At 40.5% G+C, this 18,911-nt stretch overlaps 1 protein-coding gene across 6 annotated transcripts in view; it reads left to right on the top strand.

The window, feature by feature from the left end:
* Positions 1 to 18,911, top strand: part of LOC5570105 (serine/threonine-protein kinase Doa) — a 369,353-nt gene that overhangs the window by 158,825 nt on the left and 191,617 nt on the right. For 2 of the 6 annotated variants that reach the window (XM_021837659.1, XM_021837644.1), the window contains exon 2: positions 7,059 to 8,884. The exons of the other annotated variants lie outside the window; for them this stretch is intronic. In XM_021837659.1, the coding sequence (XP_021693351.1) occupies positions 7,233 to 8,884 (1,652 nt within the window). In that variant the 5' untranslated portion in view covers positions 7,059 to 7,232. The remainder of the gene's footprint in view (positions 1 to 7,058; positions 8,885 to 18,911) is intronic. 6 annotated transcript variants of the gene reach the window in all.

Genomic DNA, 18,911 nt, shown 5'->3' with positions numbered 1-18,911 from the left:
AAATCATGCACATGAAAGGAATGCTAGATTTGTCGTAAATTTACACGTAACATCGTGTAAAATTACAAGTTTCGCTATACATCGTGTAATCTAGGATGGGCTCTAACCGATTACGTGACAATTCGCTTAAATGCACATGAGGTTGGTGTAATTTTACACGATGTGTCATGTAAATTTTCGACAAATCCGGCATTCCCCGCATGCACATGATTTTCGCTGAAATTTACATGGATTTATCTTTCTGTGTACCTAAAAATTCCGTCGAAAAGCTTAAACAAGAATTTTTAGTATATTCGATTTAAAAACCGACCAAATTGTCCCCATTTTGCGTTTGGGACCCTCAATGAAAAACCGGGAAAATTTTGAAAATTTTACCGGGAAAACCGGGAAAAAATCGGGAATTTCAAAATGGATATTTGGTGGCTACCCTATAATGGTAAATGAAACACCTTGTTGTATTTTTGGCAACTTTGTTCTCTTCGTCATGGATAAATTTGTTTTTGCTATTTGGCTCCAATTTGACGCTAATACTTCAATCATATACGCATATCCAACTGCTTAATTTTAGAAGATTAAGCCGACAAAAACGCTTCATGGCGAGGAAAACAAAACGTCCGCATACGTATTTGGTTTGCAGATATGAATTATTTTTATAAAATCAAAATTTTCAATGTGAAAGGTTATTCTATCCAACAAAATTATCACATGTAGCATTTACAATTTACAACGAGGCTCGCCGAGTTGGATAAATACAACGAGTGCTGAAAAAATTGAGTTTTGCAACGAGTTTTTGCTATTACGACAGGGTGTCTACTACCTGAAAAAACCTGGAAAACCTGGAATTATCAGGGAATTTTATTCAACCTGGAAAAAACCTGGAATTCTCAGGGAATTTCGATCACAATCAGGGAAATTATTTTGAAGCAGTAATTCATGATAGAATATGTTCACGACAAAGGATTTTTGCGTTATAACCCAGAGCTATCATTAATTGCCAGAAAACTATCTTCATTCGAAAAAAAATTCGGCTGCGCCGCTCTCCAAAACCTATTTGAGCTGTTCAGTGAGAATTCTTTCGAGTATGAAATTTCATCAGCTTATCGAAACATGATTGATGTTTTTAATGTATCTAAATTTATTCGGTAAAGGATTAACATACCTAGGGCTGGTAGCAGGTTTCGTTTTATGTACCATTTTTTTGCAAGTCTCTAAAAAGTCTCTATTTTTGATAAAAGGTGTCTGAAGTCTCTATTTTAACCAAAATAGTATCTAAAGTCTCTTTTCTTTCCTTATCTTGCTTGCAGATAACTGAGATCCAAAATTTCTTCTCGTATTTCTCGAGAACAGCCTCAGGAAATATCCTTGTGGTTTCTCCAGAGATTTTATTATGAATTCTTCAAGAAATTGCTTCAGCATTTTTTTTTCATAGGATGCTTACAGGAGTTCCTCCATAATTTGCTTCAGGAAATCCTTGAACATTTCAACGTTAATACTTCTAGAAATTTTTCTCACGCAGTACTTTGAACAAAGACTATCTTAGGACTTCCTCCAGATATTTTTTCACACAACTATCCAATCGAATTCTACAGTCGTTAATCAAAGAGATATCCAAAGTTTCCCACAGAATTTCTCCCAAGAAAACTTGACAAGAATTTCAACGCCATTTCGTATACGGTTATTCCAAAGAATAGATCCAAAAGCTCCTCGAGGGGTTATTCGAGTCAATATATTCAGAACATTTCAAATAATTCCCTCAATTCGACCTGTGTTTCGTTATTAAGTTTCTTCGGAGTTTATTTTTCTAGGAATTTTTCCAGCATTTCATCCAAGGATCACTGGAGTTCATCCAAACATTTTTCAATGAATTTCTCAAAAAATTCCCATGGAATATTGAAAAGTTCTTTTAAGGTTCCACACAATTTAACATCACAGCAATTTTTTCTATGAAATCCTTCGACTGTAGAAATGATTATTCCTACACAATTTTCTAGTAATTTCGTCCTGTGTTCCAGGAGATCCTGCGCAATATCCTGCGAGATATTATGATTTTTCTTTTTTTATTATCGTAGCAATAATCTTGGAAATCTTCTAAAAGTTCTTCAAGAGTAAGTCTTCCTGAAAATCCTCTTTAATCAATGGTGGCCTAAGAAATTACATAAGTAACTGTAACAAAAGATACCCATAAATTTACGTCAAGGATTTTTTTTTTAATTTCTCAGCTTTCTGGGAAATTACATTCAAATTTCCTTGGTGAAAACTCCTGGAAGAATGCTTGAGCAAAAGGTTTTGAAAACTTCCTTGAGAAATATCTAAGAATTAATAGAAGGATTTCCGAGAAGAAATCCTAGAAGCAATCCTGAAGGTATCCTCAGAGAAATTTGTAGTCAAAATCTTATAAAAATTCTAAAGAACAATTTTGTAGAAAAACCTGAGAAATCCTTGAAGGCATCTGGAGAAGTTTCTAGTTGAATATTACAACATGTTTTAAACGGGAGTCTTGGAGGATGTTCTAGAAAAAACTAATTGAGAATCACCGGATAAAATCCTCGAGGACTAAGGGGTTTTTCACAAAAAATATCTGAAATAATATGTGAAGGAATTTTTGATTGTGATAATGTATGGAAAAATCTTGGTTCTATTTTGAGATATAAAAAAAAAACAAAATTTTTGGAGGAATTCTTTAGGAAAATTTTTGGAGAGTGAATGTTTTAAATATAGATATATCCCTTTCGTAATGTCGTTGTAATACATCAATGTCCTTTACTGGCATATACCAGATGTGCTGGTATGTCGTCGTAATGTCGCAAAAAAAAAATATATTTGAAAAAAAAACTTTTAAAAATATTTTCAGAGAAATGTCTGGTCTGATTAAACTATTTTGTCCTGGTTCCTGTTAGGTTTCGGTTTTTGATTACTGTTTTGTCTCTTTTCGGTTTCGGTTTTTGATTACTGTTTTGTCTCTTTTCGGTCTCTTTTTGGTTACTTTTCAATCTCTTTTTTCCTGGAAAGAGGTTTCTAAATTTCATATTTTCAAGAAACTTGTTCCGGGAATAAACTTTTGCGTGGTCTGGACAGCGATTTCTTCGGTTTTACGAAAAGACAAAACACGAACGCGTTTAATCGGTACAGCGTTTTTTTTATAACTGAACAAAGATACAAAGTTTGTTTATTTTTCAGGTAATGCAAAAGAGAAACTTACACGGAAAGAAATGTGGACTGTATTTCAAACTTTACTCTTTCAAAACTCATTCATTTTTTAAATTATTGGAAAATATTTAACATCAGAATTTTTTTTTCGAAAAGTAAACTGGAACTTGAACAACAATCAATTCGAAATTTCGTAACAATCATGACTAGTTTAGAACTTTTTCGAATGAAATGCAAACATTTATAATTTAATCATATTACCACAGTCAAATGTTATACGGTCGAACGCAATTACCCAAGGGCTTGATAATTCTGTTTCTATCATAAAAAAATGGATCCGGGATCCAAAAATTTTACGAATTATTTGTGTTAATTTAGATTGTAGATATATTGCCACATATCCAAATAAAGTTTAATTTAGCGCCCATGAAGCTGTCTAAGTTATCCAAACGACCGATGGAAATAAATGGTACATAATCTGTACAAAAAATACTTTCAAGAAGACACATCAGGTATCAGGTATCAGAAGGCCGGCTCCAAAGGCACGTTCCCCCCATGCACTTGAAAGTTCCGTTCATTAATTTGTTTTAGACATATAAAATTACAGTATTTCTTGAACCTGGAATTATTTTTATAAAACCGGGAAAAAACCTGGAAATATCAGGGAATTTCATTTTGCTAAACGAGTAGACACCCTGTACGAAAAAATCCGTTTAAGCTGGATCATTTCCAAAATCACAAACAAACATTTGAACAAAAACCACGTGGTACATCCATGTGTAGTATCATTTCAGTATTTTTTAATCGCGTAGGCCGTAGGCTGCGACAAATGTCGCAGTCGAATGTCACAAATTTTCTCGCTCACTTCATACAGACCCATATTATCCCAAAACAGGTGCGTACAGTAGCAGGTTCTGATGCCACCTCTACGAATGCTGGGCAACTGTTGTCAGATGGGTCTGAAAATGCAGTTCGCCTAGAATGGATTTTTCTCGGCATCCATGAAAATACCCTGTTTTGGAAGCAGGGCATATTAGAGCGCATCCGGATGCGAATCGAATGCACCACTTCCGAAGTTAGGTATCTCGCATAGATTCTAACTTCGGCGAGAAACTTATTCTAACTTTTTATCGCACCGACACCAGTCTTGTATCTGAATCGCACATCATATTTAAAATCAGATTCTATGGCAGAATAGACTGGGATATTTGATAATAATAAATACCGAATAATGGGATATTTGGCTGACGCCTCCCAAATAGTACTGAAAAGTGCTTCTTTTCAGCACCGAAAACATTGGTGAAAAGTAGCACTTTTCAGCATTGTTTTTTGGTAGGGAAAGCAGGTCATTATGTAGTGCATTTTATCAATAAAAAGTTGATCGATTTGCAACGGAATCGCAAAAAATATTAGGGGTATTCACTTAAAGCTGCGTAAACTTTGTATTTGCGTAATAGATCAATGAATTATTTCAAATGAAATATTCCTATTCTGACTCAGAGCATTGACAGATCAGATTGTAATAATCTAGTTATCCATGACAACCTATCAAAAACGTCAGACATTTCGTAGATTGTTTTTGTAAGAGCTCACTTTAATAAATATTTGTTGGTTTAGTTTAAAAACCGTTAAACAACGTGCCTCGTTCCTTGACCATTACTGAAAATCAAAAACTTTGTTGAATATTAGATAAATGAAGAGCATTATTCCTGATACTCGTGTGATGGTTGGTTAGGAGTCATGCACAAATTATAACATGCTCTAAGGGGAGGAGGAGGAGGTCAAGTCATGTATGATGAAATTTTCGGAGGGCTCATACAAAAATCGTGACGATGGGGGGGAGGGGGGGATTCGAAAAAGTGATATTTAGCATGTCATAATTTATGTACCATCCTTTATAACCCACTGAAACCAATTGATGTGAAACGATGCTGGTATCTTTCAACTGGGTTGGGAATTTACCATTAAATTTTATTACAACGCATACAGAAACTTAGATACAGCATATAAGTACCATTGATATTGGATGGTAGCTCTATAGGTTACTAAAAATGAGCAGTACATCTTGGCTGTAATGGAAAAATGGATGAATCTTCTCACTACTTATTCTTGATAGAGCTCCCACCGGGATCAGCTCAAGCACTGATCGCTCTCTGGTAATTTCCTGCGAAACTATTGGATAAACCAACTACAATTATAGCTCCAGGCGTCTCATATGCCTCGACATACAATATAGTCAAGATATTGACATGAGAATACCTATTTGTTAACTTTTCTTAAATTCCCGTTTTCGTAAATGGAACGGTGTTTGTTTTTTCAATGATGACAAACGGCAATAAAAACGCATTCTTGGATTGTTAGACTGCCAAACTCCATCAAGTTGTCTTTGGTTGAAATGTTTCGTGCACAATTAACACATTTCTGTGAAAGATTTAAAATAATCAGTTTAGCACGAAATACGCAAAGAATTACGCAGTTAAGTGAGTACCCCTATTATGATTCTTGTTATCAAAGTCATGCAGGTCGGTCTTGATTATCCGGTGTCCGGAAAACAACTTAAATACTTTTTTTTCGTTGTTTTTGTGGGCTTCGTGGCCGTGCTGTTAGTGTCGTCGGGCAATGAGCGCATTGTGTCATGGGGTGTGGGTTCGATTCCCGCTGCAGCCATTGAAACTTTTCGTCAGGAATGTTTCACGGCTGTACCATTGGAGCATGCTTGTCCGTTATCTAGTGTTAAGTTACAGTCTGTGCAGCTAAATGGCTGAAGATGGTGTTCGTGTCTTTTTATATGATGCTGTGACGTAGCCTGAAATTATTTCTAAAAACATAGAATCTAGGGGTCTTGAGAAGATACAATAAATTGACCAGCATACACAAAAAAAAAAACCTTTTCAAACCCTTTCTTTTCTTACCTAAGTCCAAAACTGCTAAACTATTCATTTTGTATATTACAATACTAAATTATCTCAAATTTATGCATAAAACATAAAAATAAGAACATCAAAAAACATACTCCGGATAATCGTGTCTAAAATTCCGAATAATCGAATCCCGGATAACCAAGTCCGATCTGTAGGACCATTTTTAGTCGAATAATAACAATTTGGTTTCATATATAAATTATTGGTTGCATGATAATTTAAATTTATGCTTTTGAGACTTGGGTAGGTAAGGGTTAAAAGTGACCAATTCTAATCTCTCTGATTTTATTGTCAATATGACCTACTTCTAAAGCTCTCTTCCTACAATTCAAAACAAATCATAACTCACAAAACGCCACGTGTTGCGCCGTCGCTCTTATCTCGCGCTCTCCATGTGCATTTATTCGAATCTGGTCCACCGTATCCGAGAAAGAATGCATTTCGCCCTGACTCTCAACAAATGGCAACAATAACAACAACAACAGCAGCATCTTCAACCGCGACGTCTTCCTTATCAAGTGTGTTGTAAAATTCCAAAACGATTCTATCTCTCTCCTTTGCTGTCATGGAATGGGGGTGGGGTTAAGTGGGATGGGGAGCTTTCTCCTCTACGCTCTTGGTCACGAACGAAATGATGAATGACGACTCTCACGGGACGCCTCTGGCTGTGAATAACTGAATCAACATCACATTCTAATCGAAAACAGTGGCAGCGCGATAGCTGATGTAGTTGATGATGACCAATGTAGTGTGAAATTTCCTCCGTCGGACGAATGCTGTGTAAACAAATAAACATGTGCGACCACGTTAACTGAGCGCGCACTTCGAAGAAATGTGACCAAAGTTCTTGGGAAATTGACTCCAGCTCAACTCGCGATAGTTCATCCATGTCCGGTCCCCGGTCCGATCGTACAATAGACTGGATTGTTTGCCATCTACGGCTTCCATGAGTGGAAATTTAATCGCTTTGTTTTTTCCTCTCCGACACAGTTGAAGTGATACGAAACGAAGAATCGAAGGGAGAAGTGGTAGTGTTCTGAAGTGAAATGTTGCATCATAGATAGGGAAAAGAGAAATTCGGGCGAGAACGAGACTCGCTGTTATCTACGGAAGAAGAATGTGAAGTGTGTGCGTGGTGAACTGATACAACGAAAGCAAGCAGAAATGTCCAGCGTGCATGCGGTGTCCTTCAACCGGCAGTACGGATCGTTCCGTACGACCAACGCCGGCATACCGAAGAGTCCGGTCATCGGTGGACTCAATCGGGGTCTGATCGCTACGATCAGCAGTACCGCCCAGCCGAATCGGGTTATGACCCGATCGCAAGCCGCCTCATCAACGACTTCCTCCAGCGGCATGGCGGGAGGTGTCCAGTCCTCTGTATCGTCCGTGAAGAATCAGGAGAATCTTCCGAACACCCGAGTGCTGGCCGTTACTCCCCGCAGCTGTCGAAAGGCCTTGACTTCCAATGGGAGTCTTACGACGACTGCGAATGGCGGTGGCAGCAGTACGACCAAAAAGATTGGACTCAACTCACCGCTCCAATCGCCGCAGATCATCCGCTCGACGCGGATCGAGCAGAACAACTGGAACAAAAAGCTGACCACGTCCAACTTCTGCTCTCTACACTCCAAATCCCCGGGCAGTTCCGGGACCTCGGTGGAATCGATTGTGCCAAAATATACCAATAGCGTTAGTAGCAACAACGGTGCCTTAAAAGCTTCCTTTCCGGCATTCGGAACCCGCGGTAGCGGCCCCGACAGCCTCAATACCTCCTCGAACGGATCTCAGAAGCGCGCTTACAATGTTAACAAACCAATAGCTAAGGGCGCAACCAAGTCGTGCATCGGAAGCAGCAATAGCTGCAGTAGTAGTAACAGTAGCAGCAGCAGCAGCAGCTGCGCCAATAGTAGTAGTCGTAGTAACAATGGCTGTGTCTCGCACAAGATTGTCACCAAGAAGCTGTACAGGGAGAGCAACGCCCCCAGCGGGTACGTGGCTCAGATGGCTTCGGCCCTCAGCAACGGACTGAACACCAACACCGTGACCTCGACCATCAAAACCTCCACGCACAGCAGCAGCAGTAGTAGTAGTTCCTATTCCAGTAAGTTCCCCAACGGACTGCCATTCGAGAACGAGTTCTACCGTCAACCGAGGCGTTCAATATCGGAAGTATGCCCCGCCGAATTTTCCCGCCAATCGCAACGGCGTAGCAATTCCTCCGATACAGTCAGCCTTTCCGCCTACGGAGACGAGTTCTCCCGGAAGCCATCCAACGAAGACTTGTTTGTAGATTTCACCAAAAGCCTACCGGAGACGCCCAAAGTGCGACCAGGCCGGTGTTCACCCCTATTACCGCCTCTGCCCAAGCCGGCAACGGCAGCGACCTCATCGATAGTTGAGTATAGAAACATTAACCATAGCAATTACTTTTACAAATTTGAAAGCATCAGCGGCGGAGCAGGCCGTCATCTGCGTCGACAGAGACGCCCAAGTCGGCCCCGGTTACTCGAAGATTCCCGGAACAACAACCAAGGCGGCACCGGACAAGATCCCGTGGAACCGATGGCGGTGACTTCGGGTCCGGATCGATGCGGCGGCAATGGTAACGAGCATACGAGCGGAATCGAAGACGTCGTCGACGACGACGAGGAAGGTGGTGAAGAGATGGAGGGCGAGCGGTCCACCGTATACGTAGCCGTCGCCACGTGGGTTCCCAAATGCAACAGGTTGCCCTACCAACAGCAAGAGTCGCAGCACGATACCCTCAACAAGGCGGCGGCGGCAAACGTGGGGCCCACATCGGATAATTCAGAGTGAGTACCACACATTACACACATATTAGCTCGGGGTGTTCGGAATGACGAGAAGGGGAGACAATGTTTTAAATTGAGTTTAATTTATTGCAATTGGAGTATGTGTTGGCTGTTTGGTTGGTGTGGAATAATTTTTTTGCTGGGCTGACTTTGGTTTACGGCCGAGAGAGCTGCCTGGGATTGAATTTGAATGGGCGAACCAGCTTCAAAGCTAGTTGGTGGATTACGAAATCGAGAAGCTGTTTGTCGGTCGGGGACTTGTTGAACTTAGTGGGTTCTGAATTCTCATTAGGGCGTTGTTAGGGCATGTAGTAACTCCAGCTGATCTGTTGCATTTGAAAGATTGGAAATTGAATCATGTCAGTAAAATATCGGGAACTGTTTCATAGCTATTTGAGTAAAACTCCAGAGAATATTCTTCAAGAATGCATTCAAAAATTGTAACACCCCTAGGCGTCGGCCAAAACATACGTAACATTTTCAGGGTGAACCTAAACCATACAATAAGCTTAAATGGACATCGTTTCACATGTTCCACCAAAGAATTTGTTGAATAGTTTCTTCATAATTTTTCCTTAAAGTTTATTTAGTAAGATTCCATAGTTTCTAACAGCTTTTCCTAGAAGCTTGGATAAAATTCCTCTAGAAGCTTAAAAAAGCTTTTCCTAGAAGCTAGGATAATCTTCTGGAAAAGCTTCGAAAAGTTTATCTCCGAAGCTCGGAAAAAACATCTCCCAGTAGCTTCGACAAGCTTCTATCAGAAGCTTAGAAAAGCTTATCTTCGATTCTTGTAAAAGATACTCTTCGAAGCTTGGAAGAGCTTTTCTTCGAAGCTTGGCGATGCTTCTCTTCGAAACTTGGAAAAGCTTCTCTTCGAAGCTTGGAAAAGCTTCTCTTCGAAACTTGGAAAAGCTTCCCTTGGAAGCTTCGAAAAGCTTCTCTTCGAAGCTTGGAAAAGGTTCCCTTCGAAGCTTGGAAAAGCTTCTCTTCGAAGCTTGGGAAAGCTTTTCTTAGAAGCTTGGGAAAGCTTCTCTTAGAAGCTTGGGAAAGCTTCTCTTAGAAACTTGGGAAAGCTTCTTCTAAAAGCTTGAAAAAGCTTCTTCTAAAAGCTTGAAAAAGCTTCTTCTAAAAGCTTGAAAAAGCTTATCTTAGAAGCTTCCAAAAGCTTCTCTTAGATGATGAAAAGATTCTCTTCTGCTGAGAAGCTTTCCAGCTTCTGATGAGAGGCTTTCCAGCTTCTGATGACTGATGAGTAGCTTTCCAGCTTCTGATGGGAAGCTTTCCAGCTTCTGATAAGCTTGGATAATTGATTGATTGATTTGACTTTATTAACGAGATTTTTAGCCCTGGGCTAGTTCATCTCGGGACCAACGGCTTTACTTCCCTTCCGAAGGAAGTCGTCACTATAACTTTTTACGTCATAAGTGACTATGTCGGGGATGGGATTCGATCCCAGGTCCTCGGCGTGAGAGGCGAGTGTTCTAACCACTACACCAGGTCCGTCCCCCAGCTTGGATAAGCTTCTCCTAGAAGCTCGGAAAAGCTTCTCCTAGAAGCTTGGAGAAGCTTCTCCTAGAAGCTTGGAATAGCTTCTCCTAGAAGCTTGGATAAGCTTCGCCTAGAAGCTTCGAAATGCTTCTTTTAAAAGCTTGAAGGAACATTTTCCAGAATTTTTTGAAGAAACACGGAAAAACTTTTCCCATAAACTTGTAGAAGCTTGAAAAAGCTTAAAGAAGCTTCTCCCAGAAGCTTGGGAAAACTTCTAGCAGAAGCTTGAAAAAGCTTTTATCAGAAGCTTGGTTCAGCTTCTATCAGAAGCTTGGTAAAGCTTCTATCAGAAGCTTGGAAGCTTGGAAAAGCTTCTACCAGAAGCTTGGGGAAACTTCTCCTAGAAGCTTGGAAAAGCTACTCTTACAAACATGGGAAAGCTTCTCCTAGATGCTTGGAGAAACTTCTCCTAGAAGCTTGAAAAAGCATCTCCTAGAAACTTTGAAAAGCTTCTCCTAGAAGCTTGGAATAGCTTCTCCTAAAAGCACAGCTTCTGATGAGAAGCTTTCCAGTTTCTGATGAGAAGCTTTCCAGCTTCTGATGAGAAGCTTTCCAGCTTCTGATGAGAAGCTTTCCAGCTTCTTATGAGAAGCTTTCCAGCTTATGATAAGAAGTTTTTCCAAGCTTCTAGAAGCCTTTTGAAGATTCTAGGAGAAGCATTTCCCAGCTTCTAGGAGAAGCATTTCCCAGCTTCTAGGAGAAGCTTTTCCTAGCTTCTTGGAGAAGCTTTTTCAAGCTTCTAGGGGAAACTTTTCCAAGCTTCTAGGGGAAACTTTTCCAAGCTTCTAGGAGAAGCTTTTCCAAGCTTCTAGGAGAACCTTATCAGAAGCTGGAAAGCTTCTCATCAGAAGCTGGAAAGCTTCTCATCAGAACCTTGAAATCATCTTATCAGAAGCTGGAAAGCTTCTCATCAGAAGCTGGAAAGCATCTTATCAGGAGCTGGAAAGCTTCTCACCAGAAGCTGGAAAGCTTCTCACCAGAAGCTGGAAAGCTTCTCACCAGAAGCTGGAAAGCTTCTCACCAGAAGCTGGAAAGCTTCTCACCAGAAGCTGGAAAGCTTCTCACCAGAAGCTGGAAAGCTTCTCATCAGAAGCTGGAAAGCTTCTCATCAGAAGCTGGAAAGCTTCTCATCAGAAGCTGGAAAGCTTCTCACCAGAAACTGGAAAGCTTCTCACCAGAAGCTGAAAAGCTTCTCACCAGAAGCTGGAAAGCTTCTCACCAGAAGCTGGAAAGCTTCTCACCAGAAGCTGGAAAGCTTCTCACCAGAAGCTGGAAAGCTTCTCACCAGAAGCTGGAAAGCTTCTCACCAGAAGCTGGAAAGCTTCTCACCAGAAGCTGGAAAGCTTCTCACCAGAAGCTGGAAAGCTTCTCACCAGAAGCTGGAAAGCTTCTCACCAGAAGCTGGAAAGCTTCTCACCAGAAGCTGGAAAGCTTCTCACCAGAAGCTGGAAAGCTTCTCACCAGAAGCTGGAAAGCTTCTCACCAGAAGCTGGAAAGCTTCTCACCAGAAGCTGGAAAGCTTCTCACCAGAAGCTGGAAAGCTTCTCACCAGAAGCTGGAAAGCTTCTCACCAGAAGCTGGAAAGCTTCTCACCAGAAGCTGGAAAGCTTCTCACCAGAAGCTGGAAAGCTTCTCACCAGAAGCTGGAAAGCTTCTCACCAGAAGCTGGAAAGCTTCTCACCAGAAGCTGGAAAGCTTCTCACCAGAAGCTGGAAAGCTTCTCACCAGAAGCTGGAAAGCTTCTCACCAGAAGCTGGAAAGCTTCTCACCAGAAGCTGGAAAGCTTCTCACCAGAAGCTGGAAAGCTTCTCACCAGAAGCTGGAAAGCTTCTCACCAGAAGCTGGAAAGCTTCTCACCAGAAGCTGGAAAGCTTCTCACCAGAAGCTGGAAAGCTTCTCACCAGAAGCTGGAAAGCTTCTCATCAGAAGCTGGAAAGCTTCTCATTAGAAGCTGGAAAGCTTTTCACCAGAAGCTGGAAAGCATCTCATCAGAAGCTGGAAAGCTTTTCACCAGAAGCTGGAAAGCATCTCATCAGAAGCTAAAAAGCTTCGCATCAGAAGCTAAAAAGCTTCGCATCAGAAGCTGGAAAGCTTCTCATCAGAAGCTGGGAAAGCTGCTCACCAGATGCTGGGAAAGCTTCCCTCTATGAATTGGTGCTAGTGCAAAGTTAATCTCCTTGTAAAGGAATTCGGAAAGGATTTGTTTTGGATGCCTTAAGTAACACTTAGCGGATTCCAGGTGAGATCGTTGGCCAATTCATGAGTTTGGGTTTCTACCATATTCCTTGACTGAATTTCGATAAAATTCTCTACAGATATTTGGTGGATATCGAGTGAAGTTCTTGACGGATTACTGAATAGATCGTTCACCAAGCCCGATTCAGTTTTTGCACGGATTTTTTTTTACACGGCCGTGCAAAAAAAGTTTCCATACATTTTTTTCACCAAAACCTTATATTTGCATGAAACGTCGAGAAATGGTGTTTCTATTTTGCACGGTTTTTGAAATTTTGAACTGAAAACTTATTTTGCACGGTACGCATCCCCCGTGCAAAAACAAAATCGGGTGTAATGAGAAATTTAGCCAAGGATCTGTCAGAACGAATTAAGAAAATCTCAAAGACGGTTTATTTGAGCATGAATCAAGTATTAGAACAATGTAAAAAGAAAGAAAAGAGTCGTGAATGAATCAAAAGTGAGTCAAGTATGAGTCAAAAGATATTCAAAAGTGGGAGAAAAGTTATGAGAGAGTGGATAGACAGCAAATTGTTAACGAGTTAAGACTGCGATAAGAATGCATTGGAAAGGTTTCAGAGTTTGACGATGTAATTTCCAAAATGAGTCAAGAATGAGCATCATATATTGAAAGTTAGTCGTGATTTAGTCAAAATAAATCGAGAGTGAGACGAAACTGATATCGTATATATGATTCAGGTCAGAATTGAATCAAGAGGGAGTTAGGGCTACCTAGGACTCCACTCATTCAAGATTTGATTGTGATCTACGTTACTCTACTCCTCCACTCGATTTCCTACTGATCACTTCGAATTTACTCACAATTCGTTTACAATTCATTCTTGATTTTCTTTTGATACACTCTCGACTCTTTTTCTCTATTCACTCACGATTAAATATCCTATCACAGCCATTGAGAGTCTTAATGAAAGACTGAGTCATATTTATTCAAGAGTGAAACAAAATCAAAGTAAGTTAGAATAAAAAACAAATCGAGTTCGAGTGCAGAGTGTGAGTGAGAATCTATTGAAGTCGTCACCAATTCTTTGCTCATCTTCTTCAGCAGCTTCGAAGTGATCGGTCAGGTGTCAGTTTTTGATTACATAACCCGTTCCAGAACTGCCAACGTCGAAACCAAGATCGATTACGCACAAGTTTCATTCACCTCTCGGTTCGTTGCAAATAGTTTACCAACACGCCATAACAATATTTGTCTCGATTCGGGGCTGCTAATCCTGTATTCACCGTTTGCGCGCGCACTCTCTTAATTTGGCGATCGAGGAAGTAAATCTCCCCTCTAAACCAGCAAACCTCAAATGGCAAATCGGGCAACAGATCCGAATAGCAAAAAAAAAAGACCCATAGCTAAACGAACGAATCGGACATAGGGTACAGGCACAAGGTTTGGCCAGACTAAGAGAAAATATTTCTTCGAAAATCCACTTGTGTTGTCATAAAATCAAATTCTCATTAGTCACGATTGAATTTTTTTTCATACGTGAGTTGTCAATCACGCATCTCAGCAGTGAAAAAACTCATAGATGGGTTGGCTCATCTGTTTGACTTTGTATCATATTTAAAAAAAAAAAGCAATGAATACTTGTTAGTCTGGTAGAATTAGGAAATAGGTTTCACGAGGACACTCTACTCCACTAAACTAGAAAAAATGCATGGTAATTTTCTTTGTAAAACAGTGTAAAATTCTAAATTGTTGCAGTTGTCGCCATGGCCAAAACCGGTGCTCCTACCCTACTCGTTCAGCAGGCGATTAAAATCTGCCCGAAGTCAAGTGCCCCTCACTCTTAACGCTCGCGCGCACTTGTTACGCCATCTATCGGTGGACGCCTGAATCCCCTTCCCCGGGGCCGGGAGGGTTCAACATTTTGGAGTTGTTTTTGTAAGGGTATAGCGAAAGGAATGGACGGACAAAGAGGCGTCGAATCGCTCACTCCCCAGGTGAGGTTAATTGCCATATCGTTTGCCTTTGGCTCGGCTTCTTGAGATTCCGTATGCACTCTTGCTGGCCGAAAAAGGTGTGACGAACGACGACGACGACTACGACAGTGTCAATTCCTCTTCGAGCTGTAAAGAGTTGTGGAGGTGCTTCGAGTGGTTCTTCAGAATTCAGAGTGATGTTTTTATTAGCTGTATGATGGATGGAAAATGATGCACTGGGAGTTTTTTTACTTGCTTGTGGGGTTCAAGGAAATGATTAGGTCTGAGATTGCGTTGTTTATATTGTATGAAGCGGTTTTCGTTTGTAAATATTTTCTTGGATGAATTGTTTGAGGGATCCGTTTTCAAAAACTTACTGCAACTGGTTTTTGACTACGCTTATTTTGAAATTGATTGATTGATGGTGTAAGAGGTCATATCAATACTTCTTATCAAAAAAGATCGACGTGGCCGGCAGTAGCACTTTTCATGCTCATCTGAAGCTGGAAAGCTTCTCATCTGAAGCTGGAAAGCTTCTCATCTGAAGCTGGAAAGCTTCTCATCTGAAGCTGGAAAGCTTCTCATCAGAAGCAGAAAATCTTGTCATCAGAAGCTGGAAAGCTTCGCAGCAAAAGTTGGAAAACTTCTCATCAGAAGGTGGACAGCTTCTCATCAGATGCTGAAGAGCTTCTCATCAGAAGCTGAAAGGCTTCTCATCAGAAGCTGGAAAGCTTCTCATCAGAAGCTGGAAAGCTTCTCATCAGAAGCTCGGAAGCTTCTCATCTGAAGCTGGAAAGCTTCTCATCTGAAGCTGGAAAGCTTCTCATCAGAAGCAGAAAATCTTGTCATCAGAAGCTGGAAAGTTTCGCAGCAAAAGTTGGAAAACTTCTCATCAGAAGGTGGACAGCTTCTCATCAGATGCTGGAGAGCTTCTCATCAGAAGCTGAAAGGCTTCTCATCAGAAGCTGGAAAGCTTCTCATCACAGGCTGGAAAGATTCTTCTCAGAGGCGGGGAAGCCAAAACCATTTGGAAAGCTTCTCATCATATTAATTATCTACTAGAACTGGTAGAAAAATACAAACCATCGATCTTGTTCAGTATCACTGATCTTAACGACGATCGTAGCGACTCACAACATAGCAATCCAACAACACAAATCCGCCCATGCACTTGTAACAACCCTGAACATTGGTAACGTGCGGATACTCCGACCTATCCGCCTGTATCGGCTTTCCATTTCGATGGTTTTTCAGTCACCACCGGACCCGCTCCTCAGCAGTCGCAATCAAGTTCGAAAAAGACAAAATACCGGTTTTCCGCACGCATTTACCCTGACCGCGAGGACCACGCTCTCTAGTATCGGTTCGTAGTCGTCGTGCAACATTTATTACCTCATACTACGGAACGGTAGTAGCCTTTGCCTTCAACGGTAAACCCATGATCGCCAATCGACGAAAACTTTTCCAAAAAGCCGTATCTTAGATAAACAAAGATTATCGATTCTATGTGTTCCACAAACGAAATTCTACATGTTCCACTCTGAAACAACTCGACTTTTATCTCTTTTTAATGTATTCGAATCCTCTGTGCAGAATCTCAATAGAGAAACTTAAAAGTAGATTAGAGTACCTTGTACCTTTGATTCCGCCCTAAATGTTCAGGGCAGAATTAAAAGGTACAAGGTACTGAAATCTACTTTTAAGTTTTTCGACTTTTATGTTTGAAACGTTCAGCTTTCAGAATTATGAAATGACGTAAGTTTTTCAACTTTCAAAACCTAACAACTACTTACGACGCTTTGCTATATGGAGTGACATAGCGACGTAACCACGAGGCATTATAAAACACTACTTGCGTCAATCTTACAATGGTTCAAAAATGTCATAAGTAATTGACCAAACGGTGTATATTTTTGGAAAAATATTACAAAATTCTAATTTTAGAACGCGTGCCGACTGTACGTAAAAGTTTTTTTTTTGTAAATAAATATAGAAATATGGTTTCGATTTTTCACCGTAATTATTTTTTCCGAACCTTGTGAAAATTACTTACGTTGTTTTGAAAAAGTGATCGAGAACTGTGAGGCAGGGAAAGAGGGAGTGAGGCTAGCTTTGGCGACATCGATCCGAAAGAAGCAACTCACGCATCGCTCTTTCTCTATCGACGCGCACGCAGGAGACGTGGAAATGCCTTTTAAGGGACTCGTCAACGTCGTCGTCATCGTCATCGTTTGGATTATGATTCAATTTAAGTTTTTGCCTTTCTCGTACACTGAACAAGGTGTATCGAAAGGTCAGAGCTCAATAGCCTCTGCAAAATCACGAAGTTTGACGTGTCGTGAATTTTGCACCATTTTTGAAACGATGACTTGTATTGGTCACCTGTCAAGGAAACTCATATTGGCTTTAGCTTCGAGGTCCTCGTGTTTTCAAAATCAAGTTGTCTTATCGCAAGTCAGGTCTTCTAGTTTGGGTTCCCAATTAATTTTCGACTCAATTACGACTCGACAACTCTTTACACATTCTCGACAATCGAATCAAAATCGTATCGAAATCGAATCGAAATCGAATCGAAATCGAATCGAAATCGAATCGAATCGAAATCGAATCGAAATCGAATCGAAATCGAATCGAAATCGAATCGAAATCGAATCGAAATCGAATCGAAATCGAATCGAAATCGAATCGAAATCGAATCGAAATCGAATCGAAATCGAATCGAAATCGAATCGAAATCGAATCGAAATCGAATCGAAATCGAATCGAAATCGAAATAGAATTGAAATCGAATCGAACTCGAATCGAAACCGAATCGAAATCAAATAAAAATCAATTCAAAATTCAAAATCATAATGAATCCTAAACCTGTCATCCAATTGAAGTCTGATTATAATTTTTGCTCACAGTGCTCTCGTTCCTAGTAGAACAACTATCCTAATCGGGCTACACACCCTCGCATGTACTCGCACTAATAGAGCACTACCAACGATGGTGACGACCACAACACGGTTTTAATTAGTCATAAAAATTGCCACGACTTTCTTCTAATCCGCATTGGCGGCGCGGTCGCTCCAAAGGTTTTACTTCCCCATTATGGTTTCTTCCTAACTAGAACACTTGGAAGAGAATCTAGAAAGAGTGTCTTCGAAATCTAGAATTATAGAAGGTGGGTCGTAGCTGACACAGACTTAAGCACTTTGGGTTTGATGTCGAGTCGTTATTTCAAATGGGAATGGAATATGGAAGGGACGGACCGGGGTTTGTCATCTGTTGCCAAATAAGTGGGGCTTTTAATGTGCTGGAAAGAGACTTACTCCTATATTTGGTAGAGGTGTCAAATTATGATTTCACGTGATTGAGGTCGTGGTTTGATGGGATTGTAGAGTACTGAACCTGAAGATTAGCTACCCAAGGTTGAGAATTTTTCCCAATTGTTTGCCATTGAAGTCCAAGAGAAACTTACTTTTTAATACACTATAAAGATACTAGATTTTAAATAATAAATTATATCACGTCGTTTTTTCTGAACTTCTGAACATGGCCTCTATGTACACAATTGCAATAGCGTCTATAAAGGTATCTGCAATAGTTTTACAAAAAATGATGTAATTCGCAATACGATTTATATGTAACGCTGTTAAAATTCTCTGAAAAGACAAAATTGGCTTTTGGAGATCTTCAACAGTGGAAGGCCTTGAATATCTGGACCAAACCTTCATAAGCCTCTACACTGGAATACTTTAAAACTTGCCAACCTTGTATTACCATGCATTGAGCAATAAATCAAAACAAAATTGTGTTAATCTTAAAGAGTCACATGAAATCGGACGACAACGCGTGAAACACCATATCAGGATCCACGCAAAAGTTCAACCGGGTAATAAAAAGCAAACGCACATTCACCTTTCGAAAGGAGACCACTTGAAAGAGTGCGTGCTTCGATTTTGATTAAGCACTTGTCCTGTACCCCTTAAAAGCAGTTGCGAGTGGCGCAAAAAGCAGCAGCGGATGTTTGAACGATCGATCTGTTCATGGTTACATTCAACCGGAGATGAATGTGCTTTCACGACAAAAACAACCCATCAAAGGAAACAAGCGTGAGACGAAATTACCGCTATCCTAAGATGTCGTCGATAATGTTTTCCCAGAAATCAGCTATTTCAGTTTTTCTAGACAGTGAATCAAATTGTCATCAAAACAGATGAAAAACAAAGCAGGTGCGCTCACAACCGTTTGTCTCAACTTTTGCGGATCGGGATATCATCAAAAGAAAAATTATCATGACAATCACAGGAAGCAACATTGCTGC

The sequence above is a fragment of the Aedes aegypti genome, chromosome 1, assembly GCF_002204515.2.
Source record: "Aedes aegypti strain LVP_AGWG chromosome 1, AaegL5.0 Primary Assembly, whole genome shotgun sequence".
Classification (NCBI taxonomy): Eukaryota; Metazoa; Arthropoda; class Insecta; order Diptera; family Culicidae; genus Aedes; species Aedes aegypti.
The sequence above is the reverse complement of the archived record's forward strand: the minus strand, read 5'-3'. Positions and strand labels throughout refer to the sequence as shown.